Source organism: Aquila chrysaetos, chromosome 1, assembly GCF_900496995.4.
Source record: "Aquila chrysaetos chrysaetos chromosome 1, bAquChr1.4, whole genome shotgun sequence".
In the NCBI taxonomy this organism is placed as follows: Eukaryota; Metazoa; Chordata; class Aves; order Accipitriformes; family Accipitridae; genus Aquila; species Aquila chrysaetos.
Genome location: NC_044004.1, coordinates 32,522,581 through 32,548,517, shown reverse-complemented (window position 1 = coordinate 32,548,517; position 25,937 = coordinate 32,522,581). Strand labels below are relative to the sequence as shown.

The following is a 25,937-nucleotide window of genomic DNA, read 5'->3' as shown; positions in this document are numbered from 1 at the left end:
TTTTTTTTACGGCAAAATTTGTTGCTTTTTGAACCACAGTTCTGTCCCTTCTCCCTTTTTGGTGTTTTTCTTCTTTTCTTCCCAAACATTCTTCCTTTGCATAGCTGTACTGATTGGGTCATGCCAATCTTTCTCACAGCTCATTAAGTAGGCTTTTCCCCTTTGTCCATGGATATCTAATTAGTTATAAATTCCAGTCTGAATCACTTGTAGGGCTAAAATGGACTTCTGGAGGACATCTGCTCATTGTTCTGTCTTTTTATAGTTGTCTCCACACTAGCATCTTCAAAAATCTTTGTTTTCCATTCTTTTTTTTCTTCCAGATCATTAAGGAGTTTGTCTCTCTTTGCTGTACCTAATCTCCCTTGAATATCCTGTTCACAAGAATCATATTGAGTAATGACATCTGAGTACACAGTCTCCAACAAACCAAGTGTTTCATGTTTGTCAATTTTCCATTTTGCTGACCCTAGCTTCTTGCAGGGACAGACAGCTGCACACTGGCTATTCATAAACCTGGCTCAGTATAGTTCCAGAGAAGAACAGTTATTATTAATTCCATTCTTCCAACAGTGTTTACAAGTATCTTAGAAGACAAAATGGCATAGGCACTGGATCCTCCTTCAGTCTCTTCTTCGTATAAAAAGAAGGCTTTGTTTGTTCAATTCCAATCAGTTATCTCTTCATCAAGCTATACTGATTCTTTTTTTCTTTTCATAGAAAGGAGAACACATTATGTGTATAGTGAGTCTCATTTAATTTGCATTACTCATTTCAGGGAAGTGGGGAAAAACCTCCACCTCCATTAGACTGTCAAAGGATTTAGCCCAATTCCCTTCAGTAAAGAACTAAAGGTAGTTGAATGCAGTAAAGATGAGATATAGATGACCACCTAAATTTCTCTAGATTTCCCACAGTGATTTGAAACGATTTGAGATTTTTCCCCAGAAATTATTTGAGTTCAGTTCTATCATTTAACCCATGATGTTGGCACCATCCTTGTGATAGCTTAAAAAAAAAAAAAAAGAAAAGAAAAAAAAAGGCAAAAGATCGGCTCAGTACTGCCAACTTAGCTAGTTAATGTGTAAATGTGCCTGGCAGAAATGTGACATTTAATCATTACGTATTAGCTGTCTTCATTATTAGCAAGTTCTTGGAACCCCTGTTCAATAAGGAAACAACTCTTGTGTGGCTGAGCTTCCATCATCAGTGCATTGTATCCTGCTAAATCTGAACAGGTTGACTGTTAGGGAATGAATGTACTTCTGCATGCATTTTCTGGAGGAAGAAAATGCAAACAGAAATAGCATGGAGAAAGTGAAAATGTGGAGATAATTATAAGAATAAAATAAAGCATGTGCTTCCATTTTTGATGAAAAAAATTTCCAAGGTGAAAATTTTGCCACAGTGATTTAGGAGTTTAGATCTTTTTTTCCAAAGGAATATTATGCCTTTAACACTGTCATCCACATTTAAAATAGGTTTTGAAAATATTGTCAACATGTTTTTAACCTTGGGATCTTAAGTCATTTAGGAGCTTTCAAACATACCTGTTATGTTTCTTTCCAAAATATCAACCAAAATCTGAAAAGAAAATCAAAGTTCTTTCACTTCTTAAAACATAGAACTGAATTGTTTAGTTATTAAAGAAAGATAGTTTTAAAAGTGCAGCGAACAATAATTCCAAATTTCATGTAATAAAAAAGCTGATGTTACTCCACTGTTGTATTTGTAATGCTATTTTCAGATCATTGAGGAAGGTGATTCTGAAGATTACTCTTACTTGAAAGTTTTACAAATTGCAGTTCACGTTCAGCATCTGTTGGTATGGGATTTTTTGTGTGAGATGTAGTAGGAGATGACTTGTAACTCCTTGAAACAAAGATTGAGAGAAGCAGCCTGAGGGAAGCATGAACAATGGCTAGAGGTGAAACCTCGTAAAGATAAGGGGGGAGGAGGGGGAAGGTCCTCAGAGGGAAAGTAATAAATGTTTGTATACGGACCTTGAGAGTTGTCTCACCTTAGTCCACACCGCTGGGGATTTGCGAATCTGAGTCACTCACCCTCCTCTTCTGAGTGGGTCATGACAGATGTCATTGGTCATGTGGGTGTTGGAAAAATGAGAAGACTTTTGTTACAATATTAAAATGCCATGTGGGTTGTTTATAAAGAGGCAGGCACAGGTACAGGCCATCATTGTGAAACCACATTTATAAATTATGAGACTACTAATCACAGGGAACAGTTACATCTATTAGTAACACGGAAGGTGAGAGACCTTAATGTAAGGGAGGAAATGCTGAAGACAAAAAGGGAAACAAATTAGGGACTTGGTCCTATATATCATATTAAATTAAAAACATGTAAACTTAAGCAATGGAGCTGTAATTTCATCTTAGATTCCTGGTGTCTGCACAAACAGCTTGGGTGTTCTCCATTGTTTTACGGTATCATCTGAAATACATGGTCAAATTATAGATTAATAACTGAAATCTGTATTTATTTTCTGTTTGTTTCTCCATCCATTTCAATCAGTGCAATTTCATTAAAATACTGTCAGAGTTTTTTAAGTATTAGGTTCATGAGTGTTATCTCAGCACAATGGTGGTAATGAAAATGTAAATATTTGTCCCATGGTAAAACGCACCTGCTGTTATAATTTTTAAATTTTGTTCTTTTAGACTGGAGCAGGACCCCATGTTGGTAAGTGCTATTGTCCTAGTTTCAGCTGGGATAGAGTTAACTGTCTTCCTAGTGGCTGGTACAGTGCTATGTTTTGAGTTCAGTCTGTGAAGAATGTTGATAACACTGATGTTTTCAGTTGTTGCTAAGTAGTGTTTAGACTAATGTCAAGGATTTTTCAGCTTCTCATGCCCAGCCAGCGAGAAAGCTGGAGGGGCACAAGAAGTTGGCACAGGACACAGCCAGGGCACCTGACCCAAACTGGCCAACAGGGTATTCCATACCGTGTGACGTCCCATCTAGTTTAGGAACTGGGGAGAGTGGGGGCGGGGAATCGCCACTCCGGGACTAGAGGGGTGCCGGTTGGCGGGTGGTGAGTAATTGCACTGCGCATCATTTGTACATTCCAATCCTTTCATTATTGCTGTTGTCATTTTATTAGTGTTATCATTATCATTATTAGTTTCTTCTTTTCTGTTCTATTAAACCGTTCTTATCTCAACCCGCGGGTTTTGCTTCTTTTTCCCGATTTTCTCCCCCATCCCACTTGGTGGGGGGGGAGTGAGTGAGTGGCTGCGTGGTGCTTAGTTGCTGGCTGGAGTTAAACCACGACAGCTATAAAATGAGATTACTATATATATATATATGTATGTATTTTTTTAATGTAATTCTGGCAGTATGATCTATCTTCTTCTATTAAGATAAATTCTGCTATTTTCTGACTGTACTCTATCAGGCAGACAGGAGAAATATGGTTTATATTTTTAGAGCTGTGGATAGCAGTAAGATTTGATCCATGCTTATGTTCTTGTAAGACCAAGACTTTGTTTGCATATTGATATCATAATTATTATCGATTAAGAAATCTTATGAAAGGATGGTGAATCTGATTTATATTGAATATGAGGTCATCAGAGTCATGTTAAGATTAAACTGGGGAAGTAAAAGCTCAGTGTCACTTTGGGACATGGTCTTGTTGCCTACTTAAATCACAGAAGCAGCTCAACAAGTACAAGTCAAACCCAAAATGTAATCATTGTCTTTTTAAGGCATACTCCTGTCCTTCATATCATAGCACTTATCCAGTGCGGCTCGTTCTGTACTCTTTAATATCTGGTCCATGTATTTTTAATTTGAATTAACAGAGATGTACTTGTTAGGCCAGAAAAGACATGCTTGTGACTTTAGATCTACAAGCATTTGTTTCCCTGCCATACAGCGGAGTTGTACTACATGTGTATGCAAATAAGGAGAAAAGGAACAGTACTTAGAAGCTTGTTCATCTTTCTAGCAATCCATTATTTGGTTCACATTTCCCATCTCTTTCCTGTTCTTTGATGGTGGACCACACGATTACCCCAACAGACGAATTTTAGACTTCAACCTACATGTAGGAACAAGCTAGTTAAAGAGGACATTTCCTCTCATAATTCAGGTGTTCATTCCACCTGTTTCTTTCAGTCCAGCTGAGTTTGTTTCCCTTGGTGAATCTGCCACTCTTAAAACTTGTTTCCTGGCTCTTGAAGATTACACTTTTCTATGCCATCATCTGCTAGAACTGATTTAACCAAACATATCACTCACAGAGGAAGCTAGTGCCAGTTTGTGTGAAGCTACTGAAATATTGTTCCTGCCATCTTCCATTGATGTCGTTGCCAGGTTTTCTCCTCATGGAATATTCTTAACAAAGATGTTGTCCATCTTATCTTCTCAGAGACCTTAAGAGAGGGAGCTGAGCAGAAGACGTAATGTGCTGGTCACAGTGCTTGTGGACATGCCCTGCCTTATTGAGATATGTAAAGCGACAGGGATGGAGGCCCACCAGGATTAAAAGAAAAGTGGTGTTTTTTAAACTGAAATCTAATTATTTACTGTGTTTTTCCTGATTTTGTTGCTATTTTAATAGACTTTTAGAACCTTTTCAGTAAGACAAATTTAATTGGTTTATCTAGTAGTAGGAATATTTAAGATAAAGTCTAGAGATCTATAACAAGTGCTAGGGCTGTATGCTGCTGTATCTTTCAGCAGTCTACTCATCATCTGCTTGTCTCCTCAGGTATCTGTTTTTCTCTAAGGCAACTCAGCTATGAGTTGCTATAAGCTAATCTTATGTTGTTACTACTATACTGCTTCTGCGATCCCACCTAGTTTAATTAAGGTTAACCTTGTAATATACTATGTTGGCAGTGTAGCTAGACAGAACACCTCAAAAGTTATTCTAAAACACAACACGCAAGTTTAGATGATTATAAAGCTGACTAAAATGAAGTCATGAGTAAGCTTTTGAAACTAAAGCTTCTTTTAAAAAAATACACTGAAAGTATACTGGAATTGTTCTGGTTATTGAAAACGTAACTTAAAAAGCATATTACTAGGAAACATCATAGCCTGAGATGTATTTGAATCCAGCTTCCTGAAGAATTCAGTGTAGCACATTACAATTTAAAAACATTTCAAGTCACAGAATAGTGGGAAAAATATGATTCTATTCATTACATGATTGATTATTCTTTTTAACGTGCTCTGAACTTCATTGTGCTGTGAACATTACAATTAAATACGTTAAACACAGAAAAGCCATAAATGTTCTCACTAAGTAATAATGGTAATAGTATCAGCTCACTGGTATCCATTTTTATGAAGTGATAATTTTATTGGAGAACAGTATTCAAGATGCAAACATTTATTGTCCTTTTATAGACAATTGTTTCAATAACTGTTTAGTGAGTACTGGCATCATAGGGAGAAAATTGTGTACCTCAGCTGCTGTCCTGCCTGTGGCTGTAATGAAGTCTCTGTAGTAATCTAATTGTATTGATTTAGCAAAAAAAATGGATTTCTAATTGACAACGTAAAGCCAAGCAAATTGTCAGTAAAGACATGCTGACTTAAGCCTTGTTGACACTGATGTCAAAACTGTTCTTTGTGGCCAAGAAGGAAAAACAGATTCTTCTGAATTACTAAACTTCAAAACACGTAAATTATGTAATCAACTGACTTTATGTACAGCTTGATGGTGAAGTTATTTGCACATTCTTTCCTTTAGATTGTCAGGGATGCAAAGGGGTTTCAAAATGTGTTGCTTAAGAAACATGATTTTGGAGTTTTGAGTACAGTTGCACCTCTGTTTCTGAAAGTGGCCAGGGAAAAAATCCATGGCTGAACCAAAAAGACATCAGACTCTCAGATTAGAATCTTGAAGTCCCTCGGATTTGGCACCTCTTCCAGGCAGAAGTAGTTGGGTCACCCTATGTAGTCAGTCTGGAAGTAAGTTTTTCAAGTTGGAGACTGAAGACTGAACGAGTGAAGCCTCCCCTGAATGATCTTTCACTGTAATGTGGTACTGACTAGGTTGTTGCCTAGCCATAACCAATATAAAATATGAAGCATAAAGTTTTTTCAAAATCTTAGTGGTCCCTAGAGCTTGACTGAGGACCTACTTAATGTAAGTACTTTCTACTCAGTAATCAGTACCTGAAGAGATTAATTTTAGGATAAAGTGCTTTTTAAAAAGAAGTGGTCTGTGTCTGTAGCCTAACTAGGAGTATTTTTCAGTAGAAGATAGGACATGAGCCAGCGATGTACCCTTGCCAAAAAGAAGGCTAACAGTATCCTGGGCTGCCTTCAGGAGTAGTGTTTCCAGCAGGCTGAGAAAGGTGATCCTTCCCCTCTATTCAGCACCAGTGAGGCCACAACTGGAGTACTGTGTCCAGTTCTGGGATCCCCAGTAAAAGAGAGACATGCACATACTGGAGAGTCCAGTGAAGGGCCATGAAAATTATTAAGGGACTGAAGCATCTCTCCTATGAGGAAAGACTGAGAGAGCTGGGACTGCTTAACCTGGAGAAAAGAAGATTCAAGGGGGGGGATCTTATCTATGCATACAGATACCTGAAGGGAAGCTGCAAAGAGGATGGAGGCAGACTCTTTTCAGTGGTGCCTGATGACAGTACAAGAGTCAGTAAGCACAAACTGAAACACAGGAGGTTCTGTCTGAACATCAGAAAACACTTTTTTACTGCGAGCGGGACTAAGCACTAGCACAGGTTGCCCGGAGAGGTTGTGGAGTCTCTATTATTGGAGATATTAAAAAGCTGTCTGGACATGGTCCTGAGCAACCTACTCTAGGTGGCCCTGCTTGAGTAGGGGGTTGGACTAGATGACCTCTAGAGATGCTTTCCAACCTCAAGCATTCTGTGATTCTGTGACATACCCTAGTGCAGGTCTCAGTAGGACTACACTCTTCAAATGCTTTTCAGTTACTGTAGCAGTTTTAATAGTGATTGATCCTAATAGTACTAAACAGAAAAAAAAATAAAAATCTGACAAATGTAAAATTGTCCATCAGGGCAATAAGGATTTACACTGATTTCTGTTGCCAGTAACGTACAATAAAATGATGTGCTTTTATCATATCTGGCCAACAGTTTGTGGCCCAATGACCATTTATACCAGGGTCAGTTACTGACATGCTTTTGGCTGCCTTTTGAAAGGCTTGAATGGCTAATACTGTGAAGAGAAGACTTTGCAGGTGTCAGGTGTATCCTAGATAAAGATGTTTTCAGAGGAAGCTGCTCTCTTCCTCCAATATTTAATTCTCTAAAAATGTAGCTGTACTACCTTGTCAGTCTATTCACAGTAGTTAATATGATCCCCGCTAACTCAGGATGATAACATCTTTTTCTATTGTTTTTGGAAATCAATTGTAGAGTACCAAACCCTTGCAGAAGAGAAGAAACAATTTAGCTCTCAACACATGCTGGAAGTGACAGCAAGAGCTTTGTATATAGCTTTCCAAGAAAATCCATCCTTTTATTCATAAGGCCTTTTCAAGAGATACAAGCCACTTGCGTGCCATCTTCGTATTTATTGTTGTAATGAACTCATCGATTTCATCCCAACTCTTGATTTTAGAATTGGGGTTGGGGTGTAATGTACTAAGTATTTGTGTATTTGCTGTATAAGAAATCTTATGGTTCTTATAGCACTTCCTGCTCCGTGTGATACATTTTTCACTACATATGGTGAACTTCCAGCTAAAGTCTATAAAGAAAACAGTAAAATATTTCAGCTGTAAGCTTAATTAATGCCACATACTGCGTAGAGTGGAAGCAAAATGAATGACCTGCTGTAGTGTTATACAAAAAGAGAGCTGTCCACAGCATGAGCTGCTGGCCAGAGGCCATGTTACTGTCAGGGTGAGTGGAGATAGCCAGCTGGTTCTGGTAAATCATCTATATGATGACCTGAGCTATGGCTAGTTATGAGTAGATTGCCTTTTTTTTTTTTTTTTTTTTTTTCTCTAAATGCTGATGTGAAGAATTTTCCCTGCTAGCTATAGTTTTGTTTCTATCTCTTCACCTCTACAGCTCATCTGATTGTTAATATGTTCCTTACCAACCCAAACTATTATTGGTCTAGATGCTGTCATACTGTATTTTTATATTTTAAAACTCCTTTGTTTTTCATTCTGTCTATGAATTAAGAAAATAATGCACAGAGAATCAATCAGTAATAAAAATGTCTAGAAGCAGTGTCATGTGCCGGGCTACAGTTACAATACCTGAGGTGACAAAAATCATATTGGTTTTTGGCTTATCTGTTTCATGATGTGAGTAGTAAACAGTTTCAGATTTGTATCTGTCAAATTAGATGTTGATTTCTTAGTTTTTGTGAATATAGCTAAGTATTTGCTGTGATAATATCTTGTCAAACTTGAAAATTGCTTGTATCTTTAAATAAACATTTTCCATTTATAATATAACACTTACCAAATCATTCCCAGAGATATATTTCTACAACCATTAAGGTTATTTTCTTACTCAAGTCCTGATATACCTATGTCAGTAATTCTTTTTTATTAAGAAATATCACAAAAAAAATTGAAGTCTCAAAAGAATAGTCATGGAAAGAAGTAATGCCTTTATTTTTGTTTCATATATAAATATAGCAAATAAAATAATTGTGTTGAAGTTCTAAATGTTGAATGTTCTAAAAGATGCTGGAAGTTCCTAAAAAAAAATAAAAATTAGTTTTTCTGCCACCCCAAGTTATGGGTGAATGTCTGATGGCATCCATCTCCATTTTATTGGGAGTTTGTTCAAATGGATAAATTTCAATGAATTGACATGCTTGCAATAAAAGCACTCTTCACTGAAAATTTCAAATCGCTTTTAATCATTGTGTTGATGTTTCATACATACTCAGTCTGTTTTTTCTGTTCTACACCCTTGGGAATGCAGGCAGGCTTTATTAAACACTTTAAAAAAATGTTAATAATATTTTTCTCAAATGTAGGAGTATGAAAGCTTGTTTAATAGCAAGGACTGTCAAGTGAAACCTATTAACTGAAGCTAGCAGAAAATCTGGGTAAGATTAGAGAGCGCTGTGGGTCTCTAAGCAATCTGAGTTATAGCATTTGCTGTAGGGATTGTGGAACTCTTGAGACCTTCAACTTGATCTTCTCAGAAAGCTAAAATGAAATTGGGAGAGAACATGAACTAGAAAAACTAACTTTTGACCAGTTCTTATTGTAATGCCCCCAAACTTGTATTGCCTCTAAAACAGTAAAAAACCCTGAAAGCAATGCCAAATGGAAGGCAGTGGAATGAGACTTAAGCAGTTCGGTTCTTCAGTTTTTCACTAGCTTGCTCGTTGTCTGTGGAGAAGTTTCTTTCTTTCCTTCCCTGAGCTTCCATTCTTCGTATATACAATGCTGACACAAATGTTTGTTGTAAAGAGCTTTGCTTGCTTGAGACATAGATTTGGGATAGGAAAACCACTGGAGTCCCAGCCTTAATTATGAGAGAAGAATGCTTGGTTTAGATCTGAAGCAAATTGTAGTTATCCTGGCAAATCATTTATGAAGTTTCTTTCTTCTGTCCTACCTTCCCTCATCCCCACTGAGATACCAGTTTTTCATTAGACCACCTGATTTTCAAACATGTAGAAGCCATAGCAACATGTGTAAAAGACCTCTGATAACTTCTGCTGTTTCTGTTAAGTATAATCATACTTTTCTGTAGTCATATTCATTTCTTAAAGCATCTTGTGCTTTGATCAAAGGTATTGTGCCCAGTTTAGCCTTCCACCTGTTTTAGCAGCTGGATGCACATGCAAGAGAGGTGATCTTCCTAAGAGCTCCTCAGTGTGTCATGGAGAAGCTACTGTATTAATCTTGGTTTGTGTTCGGTCAACCACACAGAATTTTTGAATTGCCTTACTGGGATGGCATTACCATATGGCACCCCACCCCTACCATTTAAGATTATTGCATGTAAAAGTATCTTCTACCACTTTTTTTTTTTTTTTTTTTGGTGCAGAATGGTAAAAACACTACCCTTTAACACATTTACTTGTGTTTCTGGGTGACTTTTTAAAAAATTTAAGATGGATGGAATCAGCATAGGTTTAGAGCATATGTAGAGCTGATCCAGAACTAAAAATCCTATTTTGTCTTCAAAATACACAAAATAATATAATTTTGTTTCAGAAAAATCAGTAAGCTGGAAGTCAAATTGCCTGCCCAGATGTTAACAGCAAATATTGGATTGTTTCTTCTGTTTGACTAACCATTTTTAATTAAGAACAGTGATCCTTTTATTTCATTCCTTAGTTTTGAATCTGATTCTTCTTTTGTGGCACTTAGAAAAGAGCCGTTAGCCATTAAGACAAATTTATATTTGTCTAGAGAATGATATGCAAGGCATAATCATGTTCTAAACATTTTTTGTTAACACTTGTTTAAGTAGATTGTTACCCTAACTTCAGGAATTATACCAAAAATCTCACCCTCTAGATTTAGTTCATTTGCTCTTTCATTTTTCCATTTTGAAACTTTACCTCTGTAAGAGATTTTCCCGAAGCCTAAATTAAACTTTGAAAATGTAAAATGTCTCTGTTCCATTCTTGAATTACTTTCATAAGTCTAAGATACCTGTTCCAATAGTACATTATAGCCCTAAAATATCAATAGTTTAAAGGTCATTGGCTTGATTGTGATCTAGATTTCATGCTGTGTGCTTACTAGGATTCACCTATCCCTAGTGAATATGCACAATCATATTTTTTATGGTACAGAAAAAAATCAAAAAGTATAGAAGTAACCAAAAATGAAATTTTAAAATTGCAAAATATTTTCACGTACAGTTGTGACATGACTAAATAGTTTGCAGTGCTATGATAGTTTCCATTATCTTGTTTATGATACTTGTTCAGTGCAGTGTAAGAACTGATTTAATGTCTTTGTGGTTACTGAATAGTGTATTCCATATTACTTTGGTTTTGAATTAGAAATGTCATTAATTATCAGAACACAGGAGTTATTTTTAATTTCTTTAGCATGTGGCTCTGGATTGCTTATGACTTTTTGTATATACGCATATGTGCACCATGGAGTTTACCAGTTTAAGATGCTAACATTGAAACCCTTGAATTATTTAACAGAGCACTTCAGTAATTTAATTATTTTTGGTTTGAGACCCTCAAGCATCCTAATGTCAGAAACCCAGGTAAACTTTCAAACCATAGCTCTTGTCTCATGTTGAAATGTTGTCACCAGTCATTTCATATTTACAAGACCTGAATAATGGAATAGCATTAAGCTTATACCGCAGTCAAATTTTTTAAAATGTCCATTTAATAATTCCTCATCAATAAGATCTGTCAGTCACCTAGTTTAGAATGTATATTTTTATAATGGATTTTGAAAGTTCAGTAGGATAAAATAGCAATTCAGTCATCAAAAGTTTATGTGTATATTTGTATGAATTTCTGACCTACATATATATATATTTATTCATAAATACCTGTCTGTATGTATTTTTATATATAAAGTATATGTGCACTTTATCAATCAGAATTCTTGGCAAAAACTTTTTTTTAGGTGTGACCTTTTTTTGAAAGATGTTCTGTTATATTGCAGTTTAGCAAAGCTCATGCAAGTCACTTTTAAAAAATATTTTAATAACTTGTCCTTCTACTAGTGTTCTGAAATTTCTTTGCCTTTTCATGATTTACAAAAATACAGAGCTCACAGCAGTTCCTACTCAGTTAAAAATACTTATCTGAAGTAGATATGGTCTAGTAACTTTTCAGTTACTGGTGATAAAAACATGATACTAAATGGCGATATTTATCAAACATTTCTGTGTTTTTTGTCTTAATAGTTTTAACATCTCCAGGTACTAATTACCAGACCAACTAGGTTTTGTTTTGGTTTTCAATAGTTTAAAAATCAGTTGATTTTTTTTTTTTTTTACATGTCTATTCAAGTCAGTAGTGAGAGTGCTGCCAATAACTGTAACTGGCCAGATTAATAACTCTAAAAAATAAAGCCAAAATCATCATAATATTTTTATATTCATAGCAAATGGCAAATTCTTTGGGCTTCTTTATTATGTATATATGTGCAGTTCTTAGAAAACTGAGGCCTTGATCCTTGTGGGTGGTTGGGAAGAATTGATGTTACGTGACTTGGGTCTGATCAACTTGCCTGAGGTCCAAAGGCAGCTGGTGTTGTTTGGTTTTATATTGAACAGTTTCAGAATTAAAATGTTTATTTTGGTTTTTGATTGGAAAAATATTCAACAGATTTAAGAAAAAAATTGCTTGTAGATGATTGTGGTGGGTTGACCTTGGCTAGCCACCAGATGCCCACCAAGCTGTTCTATCACTCCCCTCCTCAACTGGACAGGGGGAGAGAAAATATGACAAAAGGCTCATGGGTTGAGATAAGGACAGGGAGATCACTCAGCACTTACCATCACGGGCAAAATAGACTCGACTTGGGGAAATAAATTTAACTTATTGCCGGTTAATAAAAGAGTATCATATAATAGAATCATAGAATAGCAGGTTGGAAGGGCCCTCTAAGATCAACCTTTCTTGGCAAAAGCACAGTCTGGACAAGATGGCCCAGCACCCTGTCCAACTGAATCTTGAAAGTGTCCAGTGTTGGGGAATACACCATTTCCCTGGGGAGATTATTCCAATGGCTGATTGTTCTCATTGTGAAAAATTTTCCTCTTGTGTCCAATCAGAATGTCCCCAGGAGTAACCTGTACCCATTACCCCTTGTCTTTTCCATGTCACTCCTTGTAAAAACGGAGTATCCATCTTCTTTGTAGCCACCCTTTAAGTACCGGAACATGGTGGTAAGGTGTCCCCTAAGCCTTCTTTTCTCAAGGCTGAATAAACCCAGTTCTCTCAGCCTTTCCTCATATGGCAGGCTTCCCAGGCCTTTGATCATCTTTGTGGCCCTTCTCTGGACCCTCTCCAGCCTGTCCACATCTTTCTTGTATAGCAAGGGACCAAAACTGAACACAGTATTCTAGGTGTGGCCTGACCAGCACTGAGTGGGATAATGACTTCTTTATCTCTGCTGGTGATGCTTTTGTTGATGCAACCCAGCATCCTGTTGGCTTTCTTTACTGAAGCAGCACAATGTTCAGTCATATGGAGCTTGTTGTCCTCCAGGACCCCCAGACCCCTTTCCACAGAGCTGGTCCCCAGCCGGGTAGATGCCAGCCTGTGCTGCACTCCTGGATTATGTTTTCCCAGGTGCAAGACCTTAAATTTGTCTTTGTTGAACTTCATAAGGTTCTTGTTAGCCCACTCTTCCAGCCCACCCAGGTCTTCCTGCAGGGTGGCTCTCTCTTCCAAAGTGTCCACTTCCCCACTCAGTTTGGTATCATTTGCAAACCATCAGGGTACACTTGATCCCATCATCCAGATCACTTACGAAAATATTAAACAGCGCTGGGCCCAATAACGATCCCTGGGGGACCCAGGGGTAGGATGAGGGTAGGAAAATGAGAAATAAGAACAAATCTAAAACCACCTTCCCCCCACCCCTCCCTTCTTCCCTATTTTCTCTAGCTCTTCCTCCTGAGCAGTGCAGGGGGATGGGGAATGGGGGTTGTGGTTAGTTCATCCATCATATGTTGTCTCTGCTACTCCTTTCTCCTCATGCTCTTCCCCTGCTCCAGCGTGGGGTCCCACCCATGGGACACAGTCCCTCACAAACTTTTCCAACGTGGGTCCTTTCCACGGCCTGCAGTCCTTTAGGAACAGGCTGTTCCAGCTTGGGTCCCCTGTGGGGCCACAAGTCCTGCCAGAAAACTTGCTCCTCCAGTGTGGCCTCCTCTCCACAGGGTCACAGGTCCTGCCAGGAACCTACTCCAGCATGGGCTTCCCACAGGGTCACAGACTCTGGCACATCCACCTGCTCCGGCGTGGGGTCCTCCACAGGCTGCAGGGTGGATATCTGCTCCACTGTGGACCTCCATGGGCTGCAGGGGGAGAACTTGCATCACCAAGCCTCACTCTGTTGAACAGTATACACTGGGGGAACTGACTAATGCCTGCCTGTGGTGATGGAATAAAATATCATTGTATTTAATGATTGTGTTGTAAAGGGTATATTTCATCGGGCCACATTAATAGTTTCAGGGGCAGTGCTACTTCTGGCATTCTCACAATCTAGAAGTTGACTTTTCAACTATTTTTAATAGTAATAATTGTTTCGTAAGTAATATATAAACTAAGGTCACAAGACAATGGAAATGGTTGAAAAAATACTAATTACCTTAAATCTCAAAATGTAATCATGCATTACATTTTTGTTACAATAGCTAGCTAAATAAATATGTAGAAACTCATTATAAGGAGGAAAATTATTAACCCTTTCGTGAATTCAGTTTCTGAATTCTTAAGGAATTCAGACAAAGCTAGGATGAATACTGCCAGAATATGATAAGGGGGTGATCTAAGGTCTTGAAGCCTACTGACACTTTGCTCTGGGAGGACTGAGAAACAGCAGTGAGGAAAGTTCTGTTTGTAAAGGTTTACTACATAAATAACCTGCTAAATGTTACATTTAATTGAAATTATGGGCAAAGAGAAGCAATTCTGATTGAAAAGAATAAAAATGACGAAATGCCTGTTTACTAGCTTATTTAAAACCTGCTTTATAAATTCATTATTTCTGTTTTGACTTACTTCAGTGATATATGTATTGTTGTAATATGGATGTGTATTCTATGACTTATAGCTGTAATTATTCACAGTGAGTTAATTTATGCCATTAATGTCAAATTCACTAACAAATGCATGGTAAAACCTCAAGAGTTTTGATTTGGATAAATATCTAGCAATACAGATGTTTACCTAAACGTGTTTGAGCTTTACATTTTAAAAATGTTATGAAATCAACATTTGTTTGATCCTTCAAATCGATTTAATCTGGTTTTTATTTATAATTGAATCAACTGGCCCATTTTTGTGCATTGTTTACTTTCTTTTAGTGACAATAAAGTCAGTTTTTAAGCATAAAACTGATCATTCTATCTGGTTTACAAGTTTGTTTATTTGTTTTGGGTATTTCTTTGTTTCGTGTTTTGGGGTTTTTTCCTCCTCCTGAGCACAAAGCCTGTTAAACCAATCTTTTTAATGGCTATGTTTCAGAAAGTAGTTTTACATAAACAGAATGAGATTGCTTTAATTTAATTTTTAAGTCATGGAGAGAAGTTAATAGCTTCCAGTCTAAAGGCAATGTGACAGCTGAATATGAATGTAAATATCTGTAAAAGAAAGTTAAGGATATAAAAAATGTTAAATGGTTTCTTATTAGATGACATAAATATTTTTGCTCTAAAGGAGAATTAATGATAACTTCTTTAAGGAGTTTACAAACAGTTACTGCTTGCTTGCATGCTAGAACTTAAACTGGTTCAGGAAAACAACAGATGATGGCAGTATCCATATCTCCTAAAGGGCAAAATTAAAGCTTTGAAGGGTTTTAATGTTTCTTTTTGTGTAAAATATGGTATAAACAGTGGCATATCTTTGTGTAAAATATGGGTGTATGTATAATGGCATAAATTAATTTAATTTACTAAGTGTAATAAAGGAGTGATAACTTCATTTATGACATGCGTTTTTAGAAAGAATAGATTTTTCTTCTATTTGTATGAAAGAGTGTACTGGTTTTGGCTACAAACTATTATGAAGAAAATTACCTTTAGCTCAGCCAAAACCAGTACAAAAAAAAGTTACATGACTTTTTCCTCCAAAACCAAATTTTCCTCATAAAAGACAATAAAACAGTCTTCAGAAATAGAATATAAGATACATACATGGATTACATTAATATTTTTTACAGTTTCTTGCTGATAAATTTGAATTGCAAATCCAATTTGAAATATCAAACCAAAGGTTTTCTTTAAATTAATAAAACCTACCAAATTCTTACTAAATGCCTAGTAAAAATAACATTGATATGGTTTATGCTGAATGAATGCATCCCTTCTGTACCCATAGAAACTGATTACCTATACGTTCTCAGGTAATCTTCATGTAATAAAATCTGTGAAAAACAGACCTCTCATTTGCTTACTTGTACTTACATCTTTCTTTTCCAGATGACACGAGAGCAGTATATATTAGCAACACAACAGAACAGCCTGCCAAGGACTGAACATCCTCAGTTTTACCCAGTAGGGATTTATGGATGGCGAAAGAGGTGCTTATACTTCTTTGTCCTTCTGCTGTTGGTTACCATGATTGTTAACTTAGCAATGACAGTATGGATTTTGAAGGTTATGAATTTCACAGTGGTAAGTATCACAGTAACTCTATGTAACCTGTTTCTTCAAGTAATAACTTGTAGTTTTAGTTCTCTTTCCTTTACCATGTTATATACAAATCTTGTAATTTTAAATTAAACATCATATATGCTTCTTTGAGTGTTACTTCAGATATTTATACCTTTTGTGTATATACTGCAGTGAGTGGACCTGTGCCCTCTCTATTCAGATATTTTTGGTTAATCATATCTGCTGAAAATATATTGGGATCTTAGATTTTTTTTGTTTGCCCAACCAAAAGCATCATGGTGACTGCCGCAAGTATCTCTTTGTTGCTTGTCACCACTGACAGCAATCAGTAGGAGTTTATTATGCCTGTTCTGTATGGTATCTCTCTTATAAGGAAACTGGGTTAGTTATGTCAACTTAGGGTGGCTTTTTAAGTTTATGTTGTTCTTAGTATTTTTTTAGAGTTTACTGACCATTTGGACTGTGTTTCACCTAGAACTTAGAGTAGCTGTTTTGATGTTGATAAGAGGGGGTAGGTGGGTGTAAGAGCCATGGGCTTCTATGAGACAGCTTCCATGTGGAACCTTTAATAGCAAGCAAAGTGTTACCGAGCCTGTATTTCAGATGTACACCTGAAAGAACATCTGCATTCAGTGAAAACTGTTATCTGCCCAGCTGTTCCCAAAGCTTTGTTTGGATAAAGGTGGTGGAAGTGCTCACTAGTTGACAGTGGAGTAGTGTCTTTCTGTATATAAAAAGAAAAGATAGAACACTCCACAGTTTAAAACAGCAGTGCTTCTGCTAGGATCAGTGTAGTCTCTCTCTCTGGATTTTGACCTTCATAAGCCATATTTTGATGTAGCTAGTAATACATTTCTAATTCCTAGGGTCATAGCACATTTCTGTTCTCCATGAGTTCCTCAAAAATAAAAAAAAAAACCAAAACCCCAGCATTAAACATACGGCTGAGTTTATTCTATATCTGCTAATGCTCTGTAGTGAATAGGGTTATCTGAGATTTTCCTGGTGAGACATATTGTGCAAATATATTGCTACTTTTGAGTTGCCACTAGTGGATGAGTATGCGGGATTCATAAATTGACAACTGTATGACTTTAATATTCATGTACTGAAAAGTTTGTTAGAAGTTTGGGGATGGGGGGTTGCTTGGTTTTTGGGTGGGGGTTTTTTTGGCTTGTTTTGTTTTTTCTTTTTTTTTTTTTTTTTTTTTTTAGCATAATGTGCTTGCAGAACAGGACATCCACATATGCTTTTGTTATTTGTAGTAGAAGCATATTTAGCCATACCTGTTGACTTCAGTAAAATGGTCTGCTCTTATTCCAGAGGAGAATTAAGCACGGAAATTTAAAGAGGTTAAGAAGATGTTTTAAAAAGCATGGCATTTTTCTATGTGCAGGAGGTAGCATTGCAATACAATATTTGAAACTACTGCTTCCATATCTAGGCAATGTTTGACCTTCCACACTACAAGCTACTATAGCACTATCCAGTTCAGAACTCTTACGATTTGAACATACAATCTTTTTAAAACAAAACCAAAAAAGATATTCTGAAATATTTTTCTTTCCCGTATGTCAAAGCTTTGTTAGAAAGTTAAAGGTTTATGATGAATCACTAAATCAGTGCAGGAATCTAGTGCAGGAAACAACCGGATTGTTTTAGCAGTTCTGTCTACTAGTTAGTGGATTGAAGACCTTGCTTCAGTAGCTTGAGAAATGTATGTATCTGAAATAATTATGCAAACACTGGCTTAATAATTGCACGACAATAGTGTTTGAAATGTTATGCACTTGATTTATAAAATCATTATTTCATTATTACAATTCAGAAATCACAAAGCTCATGTGCATCTTTAATAATTCTGAATTTGTTATACATTCAGATAAATGGCATGCCACTGACTAGGGTGAGTTACTCTTTAACCCTTCTGTTACAGAATTAAAACTAATTTTGTATATTCACATTTACCATAGTCATATATACCAGTAAGCCATTTGGAAAACAAAAGTGGACCATATCACTCCTCTTTCATATGAAAAGCCCCCAAAAATATTTCATATGCTTGGGAACACTATTCATTTTGGAATATCATATACCCCTTAACTACCTCAGAAATGAAAGTTCCTACTTACAGTTTGTTATGAACAATCTGCAAAAATTACTGTTTCCAAAGGATTTTGTACTTAAAAAGAATGACAGAAGCATTTTATTTAATCATCATACCACCACCAGATCATTCTTACTCAAATTTATGTGTAGTGTATCCCTGCTGACATAAAATTATTAACCATTATTCTTTTAATGGCAAAATATTTCATGCTTTTTTTTAATGAAATCTACTGCATCAGGACTGATTTGCTTTCTTCTTCCAGCTTTTATATAAATTTATGGAATGATCTTTGGTTAAACTGTTGCAGAAAACAGAATCAATAGGCATAAAACTTTGGTTTATGACCTGAAATTGTATATCTTAAAATGCACACGTTTGTTTTACAATGAGACTGTTAAAACATATAGTAATTAAATGACAGTACAATAGCTTATATTATAAAGCTACATGTAATAGCTGTAGGCATATCATATAACTTAAAGCTGAAAGAATGATAAAAGTCTGTCAGTAGTTGCTTCTGCTTTTATAAGCACAGTTACTTTGGATCATGTTCGAATCCATTTTGTTAATTATACACTGAAGAACACAAGTTTTCTTCTGGAGATTCATGGAATGGTAGTCTTCTACTTGGACTAGTTAGTATTCACATTAAAGTCTCTGTATAGGTTCAAAAATTGATTGCTAGATGGTTGTCTTTTAAAAGGTTCAGTAAAATCTTCACATTTATGTCCACACATGCACATTTGAGCACCAGTGGAAAATTTATATCAAGTCTGAAGGAGTCACATTCTTAGCAACAGACATCTGAAAGTAAAATAATTTAGTTTATAAACCTAAACTTCATGTATTTAAAGAATGCAGTAGCTTTGAAATATACATATATTTCTTCCATGCACACACATATATGTATAGATAGATAGAAACTAAGAAATTGTATTTGTATATCTGGTAGTGATCGAAAATCAGAAGTGCAGTTAGAAAACTTTTGAAAAGGAAAATACTTGTGCTAAACTGGTTTAAAGAGTATTTGCACAAAAGAGGAATCTAGTAATGATAAAATACTTGTTGATATTGAACTGCTTTGACATTTTGACATTATTGCTGTTTTAGCATAAACCAATGTTGAGCTTTTTATAAAAACAATAGTAATTGCACCACTTCAAGGGTCATGAAGAGCCAGGGCATGGGTTTGTCATTGCTGGGTGACAATTGCATCATTGTTAATTTGTATTAGCTGTTGACTTTCTATTTTTAACTGTACAGCTGCAGCCACTGGTCACTTGGCACAATAAAAGGCTTTCTGAGTTAAATTTATAGATCCTTCAGTTGAATAGGTTTTCTGTACATACTGGCCTTGCATGTAAAAGTTGCATTCTGAATCTGAGCTAGTTATCCCATGCTCTTTTTATACACAGAGAAGAGAAATAGGGTCTCCTGTAAGGCCATTCATCTCATAGTAACACAGGTAACTGAAGTGAATTGTCCTTAGGGATTGATTTTGAATAACTCATCAAAGAAGTAATTAAAAAGGAAATACAGTTTATTTGCAATTGTGTAAAAACAGCGCAGGCAAATTGTGTAATTCTCCTTTTATCAGATTAAGTAGTATAGCTGCGAAAGGTAGAGAAACTTTAGGGTATGCAATCTCTTCTTCCAGTGTACAATGTAAGAAAGAAACTTGAAAGGTAAAAAACAAGCTACAAATAATTGCCCTCATATAAAATATATCAGATGAACAAAACTGAAGGTAATTAGTATCTGTGGAATATTAATTAGATAGAGGAATCAGAGATGTAGTCATTTTTTGAAAGATATTCCACCACAGGTAGCTTAGTGTTACTGTCATTTAATGTCTAGTCGAGATCTGTTACCTCACTGTTTGATCATCTGTTTAGAAAGATACATGTGAAAGCATGTAAGAACTTCAGGACAAAGTCCCTAAACAATTCCACTGATAGATGCATGTAGCTGTAACACACCATACCATCCTGGGTTTACGTGGAAAGTAATCATTCAGGATTCGGTTACATTAGAGGAAGATCTGACCTTGAACAAATGGTCTGCCAATAACTTAGCCCTGAAATAATCCCCAGGCTAAACTCATCACTGGAATAAAGCTCTTTGTTGTCTTACGTGCATCAAATGGATCTACTCTATCCTGAGTGGTAAGGATAAAATAATTTCACAGCCACTACAATATATTGTCCCCTAATGGAACCATCAAAATCTCTGTATCACATGCTTGAACTTCAGAGTTCATCTATTGTATTAAATGCTTTCCTGAAAAGTAAACAACTGTTGTCTTCAAGAATGAACTCAACTTTCCTCATGTCTCTTAAGCCTGATCTTCAAAGGAGACATGCCTCTTTCCAAAGGATATTGGAAAAATCAAGCCGGGAACTAAAATCCATAGCTTTTGTCAAAATAAAAATAATACTTAGGAGACTTGAGTTTTATGAAACATTTATAATTTCCTTTACTTGTACTGGCCTTGCCACAGTCCACAGGCTCCCCCATGGAAACATCTGTCTTTCACTTTCCCTCACGATGTAATTGTCTCTCACTTAGTAGTCTAGGTTATATGTGTCTAATGAAGCTCAAAGCTGTTAGTTACTTTTTTATGTCTGTACAATTAGCATACTAGGTATTTCAAGAAGGGTGGGACACTCAAGTCATAACTTGGTGACATAACCACGGGCTAAAGTATGGATATGTTGTGTATTTATAATATCCTGGTTATTTCACTTATGTAATATATATGAATTTTAAAGGATAGCAAGAAAGGAAATATTTTTTACTGTGCCTGCATTCTTGTTGTCATGTATTTGTATGGTCCATAGCATAGGTAATTAGCTTACTTTTTTCTTTAAAGATTTAATCACTTGAACATTATTCTCTGATATAATTTTTATCTTGTATCATCTTCAAGTTATTCTAACCTCAATAGAACTATAATTTTATATAATTTATTTTTCATATAGCTGTTAACAAATAAAGTATATATTGACAATCTGTTAATCTAATTACTTCCCTGTAAAAATCTTACATTTTTATCACCAAACAAATACCAGTGTAGAAATATGCAACTGAAAGTTTTCTGCAGGTATTTCAAATTACAGTTTTAAAAAAGAAATTGAAAGTATTCCTCTTCCTGCTGTGAAGTGACATAGAGCAATCAGCATAGAAACCTAAGTCCCTCTCTTGGTGGGGGAGGCGTTTAATATCAGTGCCTTTACACATTTTCTAATACGTACACAACTGGCACTGATACTGGCATTTACTTGATATTACATTATTCTGTTGCTTATTACATTACATTGAAGTTTGGAATTTACTAAAGCTGAAAAAATTGTAATGGTAAGAAAAATACAAATGTGAACCCCTTTAGTTCTTAGGATCTCTTTTGGGTTAGCCTGTGACTCAGCCATGTATCCTAGGAAGTATCAGCACTAAATTATAGAATCATAGAATCATTTAGGTTGGAAAAGACCTCCAAGATCATCGAGTCCAACCATCAACCATGCCCACTAAACCATGTCCTGAAGTACCCCGTCCACTTGCTTTTTGAATACCTCCAGGGATGGTGACTCCACCACTTCCCTGGGCAGCCTGTTCCAATACCTGACAACCCTCTCTCTCAGTAAAAAAATTTTTCCTAATATCCAACCTAAACCTTCCCTGCCGCAACTTGAGGCTGTTTCCTCTCGTCCTACCTCCAGCCACCTGACAGAAGAGACCAGCACCCACCTCACTACAACCCCCCTTCAGGTAGTTGTAGAGAGCGATAAGGTCTCCCCTCAGCCTCCTCTTCTCCAGACTAAACAACCCCAGTTCCCCCAGCCACTCTTCATAAGGCTTGTGCTCCAGGCCCCTCACCAACTTGGTTGTTCTTCTCTGGACACGCTCCAGCACCTTAATGTCTTTCCTGTAGTGAGGGGCCCAAAACTGAACACAGTACTCGAGGTGCGGCCTCACCAGTGCCGAGTACAGGGGAACAATCACCTCCCTGCTCCTGCTGGCCACACTATTTCTGATGCAGGCCAGGATGCTGTTGGCCTTCTTGGCCACCTGGGCACACCGCTGGCTCATATTCAGCCAGTTGTCAGCCAGCACCCCCAGGTCTTTCTCTGCCGGGCAGCTTTCCAGCCACTCTTCCCCAAGCCTGTAGTGCTGCATGGGGTTGTTGTGACCGAAGTGCAGGACCCGGCACTTGGCCTTGTTGAACCTCATACAGTTGGCCTTGGCCCATCGATCCAGCCTGTCCAGATCCCTCTGTAGAGCCTTCCTTCCCTCGAGCAGATCAACCCACCCTCCCAACTTGGTGTCACTTGCAAACTTGCTGAGGGTGCACTCGATCCCCTCATCTAGATCATTGATAAAGATATTAAACAGAACTGACCCTAATACTGAGCCCTGGGGAACACCACTTGTGATGCGCCACCAACTGGATTTCACCCCATTCACCACAACCCTCTGGGCTCATCCATCCAGCCAGTTTTTCACCCAGTGAAGAGTACACTTGTCCAAGCCATGAGACGCCAGCTTCTCAAGGAGTATGCCATGAGAGACAGTGTCAAAGGCCTTGCTGAAGTCGAGGTAGATAACATCCACAACCTTTCCTTCATCCACTAAGCGGGTCATAGAAGGAGATCAGGTTGGTCAAGCAGGACCTGCCTTTCATGAACCCATGCTGGCTGGGCCTGATCCCCCAGTTGTCCTGCATATGCCATGTGACCGCACTCAAGATGAACCGTTCCATAATCTTCCCTGGTACCGAGGTCAGGCTGACAGGCCTGTAGTTTCCCGAATCCTCCCTCTGACCCTTCTTGTAAATGGGCATCACGTTGGTAAGCCTCCAGTTGTCTGGGACCTCCCCTGTTGACCAGGACTGCTGGTAAATGGTGGAGAGTGGCTTGGCAAGCTCCTCCGCCAGCTCCCTGAGTACTCTTGGATGGATCCCATCTGGTCCCATAGATTTGTGAGTGTCCAGATAGCGTATCAGGTCATTAACTATTTCCTCCTGGATTATGGGAGGTATATTCTGCTCTCCATCCCTGTCTTCCAAATCAGGGGGCTGAGTACCCTGAGGATAATTGTTTTACTGGTTTTGGTATTACCTCTGGTTTTGTGCATCTCCATATTTTGCTTTCCCCATAGGAATCGATGCATGAAAAGACTTTGTTACCTCTCTAAGAATGCAGTCACCCAATTCAGATATTTGTTCTTGCTGTAGTTACTGGCAGTGTTGTAGTCAGTTTTCACTGCTGTCATGGCATAATGTTTTCTGTATTGATACATGTTAAACTCCTCTTGCCTGTAGTACAATGAGAATTACTTTTAAGATCAGGAATGAGATAACTTATCATCTGGGATGAGACAGTTATTTCTCAAGGGAACTTGAACTTCAATTTAGCTTTAAACATAAGCAGAGCACAAACAGCACTTTGAATTTCCTGGCTGGAATTCATGCGCTTCATGCTCACAGTTGAACATATTCTGGTTCCTGGCTGCCTAGCTCCAACTTCACGTTGTTTGGACAGCAGGTAGCATTCAAAATGGTTGAATGTCTGCTGGAAGATACATGTGCCAGCTAAGCATGATTTCTTTTTATGTGACAGCATATATAACAACGCAGATATATGTAACTGTTAACACCTTTCTTTTTCCATCTTTATGGATTGTCCCTATATTCCTTTAGGAATTTGACTTTTAGAGTTAGAATTTTTCAGATCTGCAAAAATCTAAATCTGAATGATAATATTTTATTAACATTACTTATAGAGACCAGTAAACACAAGTATTTTTTCCTGGGTTTTGATTGTTGTGCAAGAATGAGGAAATCTTTCAAATTTTTAACATTCTGTGGTGTTGGGACACACACACATGCATGCATGCACACGCTTCTGATCTTAATAACCAATATGGAAAAAATACTTATGATTTCTTTAAAAGTACAATTTGTCCATTAAAGCTATAATTTGATACTTAAGGTTTTAGTGGTACAGAACTAAAGCAGCTGTGTTCAATGCTTTTATCTAGACTTATAGCAAACTGTCCTGGCATACCGCAGAATAAGAAAATAATTTATTTGCGAAATTATACTGTAACACTTATTATCAGTTTCTCAACAAGCATGACAGTGATACGAGCTGTCAGCTTTCTAAGATTCTTTGACCACCTAGATCGCTTTATTTGATGTTTAAAACAGTATTTGTTCTGTTCTGCAGTTGGTTCTACTGATCTATGCAATGAAGATAGTATTTGCCCATGGCAGCTACACAATTTCAAGTAGAATTAAAACCAAACTTTTTTTTTATTTCTTAGCTAATTTTTGTGGAGACATGTCCAATTTGTAGCAGATTGGCATTTGAAATTTATGAAGTTGTGTAATAGCTGTACTTATCTCTACTCAAAAATATTTTGGTTGTTTGGCAAACAGACAACTTCTTTCATTTTACAAAGGCAGCAGTTTGTTATTAGGTTTTGAATAAACATTATTATGATTTAATAGCAGTTGCTGGATATTTAATAAATACGTTCTGTCACATCTGCAGATTTCATTTATTTCAATGGCAATAATTTATTGTCAATATTTTATTTTAAACTGTAAATGATCTCATTTTCAAAACTTGTTATCTCTTAACTAGATAGAAAACTATTTCTCTACATCCCTCAATATTTTAAAGAACCTTATGTCCCATTTTGGGATGAATGCGAGAAAGCTTTTGTTTCCTTTTTGTTTGTTTTTTGTAGTGAGAAAGATCCAGTCCAGAGCAGGCAATATCATTAATTATTAATGATTAAAAGACTTAGTCAAGATATCGGAGACCAAGGTTCAAATTCATGCAGTCTCCAATATAGACCATGTCCCAGGTAAGTGTCCTACTGATAGGCTATTAGTCCTTCTGATTTCTGATGTTCCTTTTTAATAGATGCATGACCTCTATCTTACTATCTTTTAGTCTCAAACATTAGATATCATCCTTATAACAAATTTTATTGAAAATTCCCGTGAAATAGCTGCATATTCCTCAAGAATATTTTCTGCTTAGATTTATAATTCCTTTGAAAAAAAGTTTAGAAAATCGTCAGCCAGCTAAAATGAATATTAGAAAACCATACACATGGGTGCACGTGCACATGCCTACACATACACGCTCAGGGTCTTATTTATATAATTGGCTATGTTCTCATCTTCTTTTTATGTTGCACTGGAAAACAGAAACTTAAGCTTCTTGAATGAACCTGTCAGCTCCATGCATGATTCAAACACTTGCTCATAGCATGTCAGCTAAAGAATCTTGCTATGAGTTAATTTTACTGTACTTTTTTATCCCATTTGTTAACATTCGTGTGAAAACACAACTTTATGGAGCTGGAGGGTATTTTGTAGAACTTATGTCCCCTTTCATTTGGAGTGCATTGGGTAGGAACTAACTGATTTAATCTTGCTCTCTTTTGAGCGCGTCACATAGTTGCTGTCCTGAGTACAAAGAAGAACTCATTTTAAGTATTTCTAATACCATTTT

The 25,937-nt window shown here is 36.9% G+C and overlaps 1 protein-coding gene across 4 annotated transcripts in view; it reads left to right on the top strand.

The window, feature by feature from the left end:
* SGCZ (sarcoglycan zeta) overlaps window positions 1-25,937 on the top strand; it is a 530,884-nt gene that overhangs the window by 283,215 nt on the left and 221,732 nt on the right. For all 4 annotated transcript variants that reach the window (XM_030023778.1, XM_030023769.1, XM_030023788.1 and 1 more), the window contains exon 2: window positions 16,104-16,298. In XM_030023778.1, coding sequence (XP_029879638.1) covers window positions 16,104-16,298 — 195 coding nt within the window. The remainder of the gene's footprint in view (window positions 1-16,103; window positions 16,299-25,937) is intronic.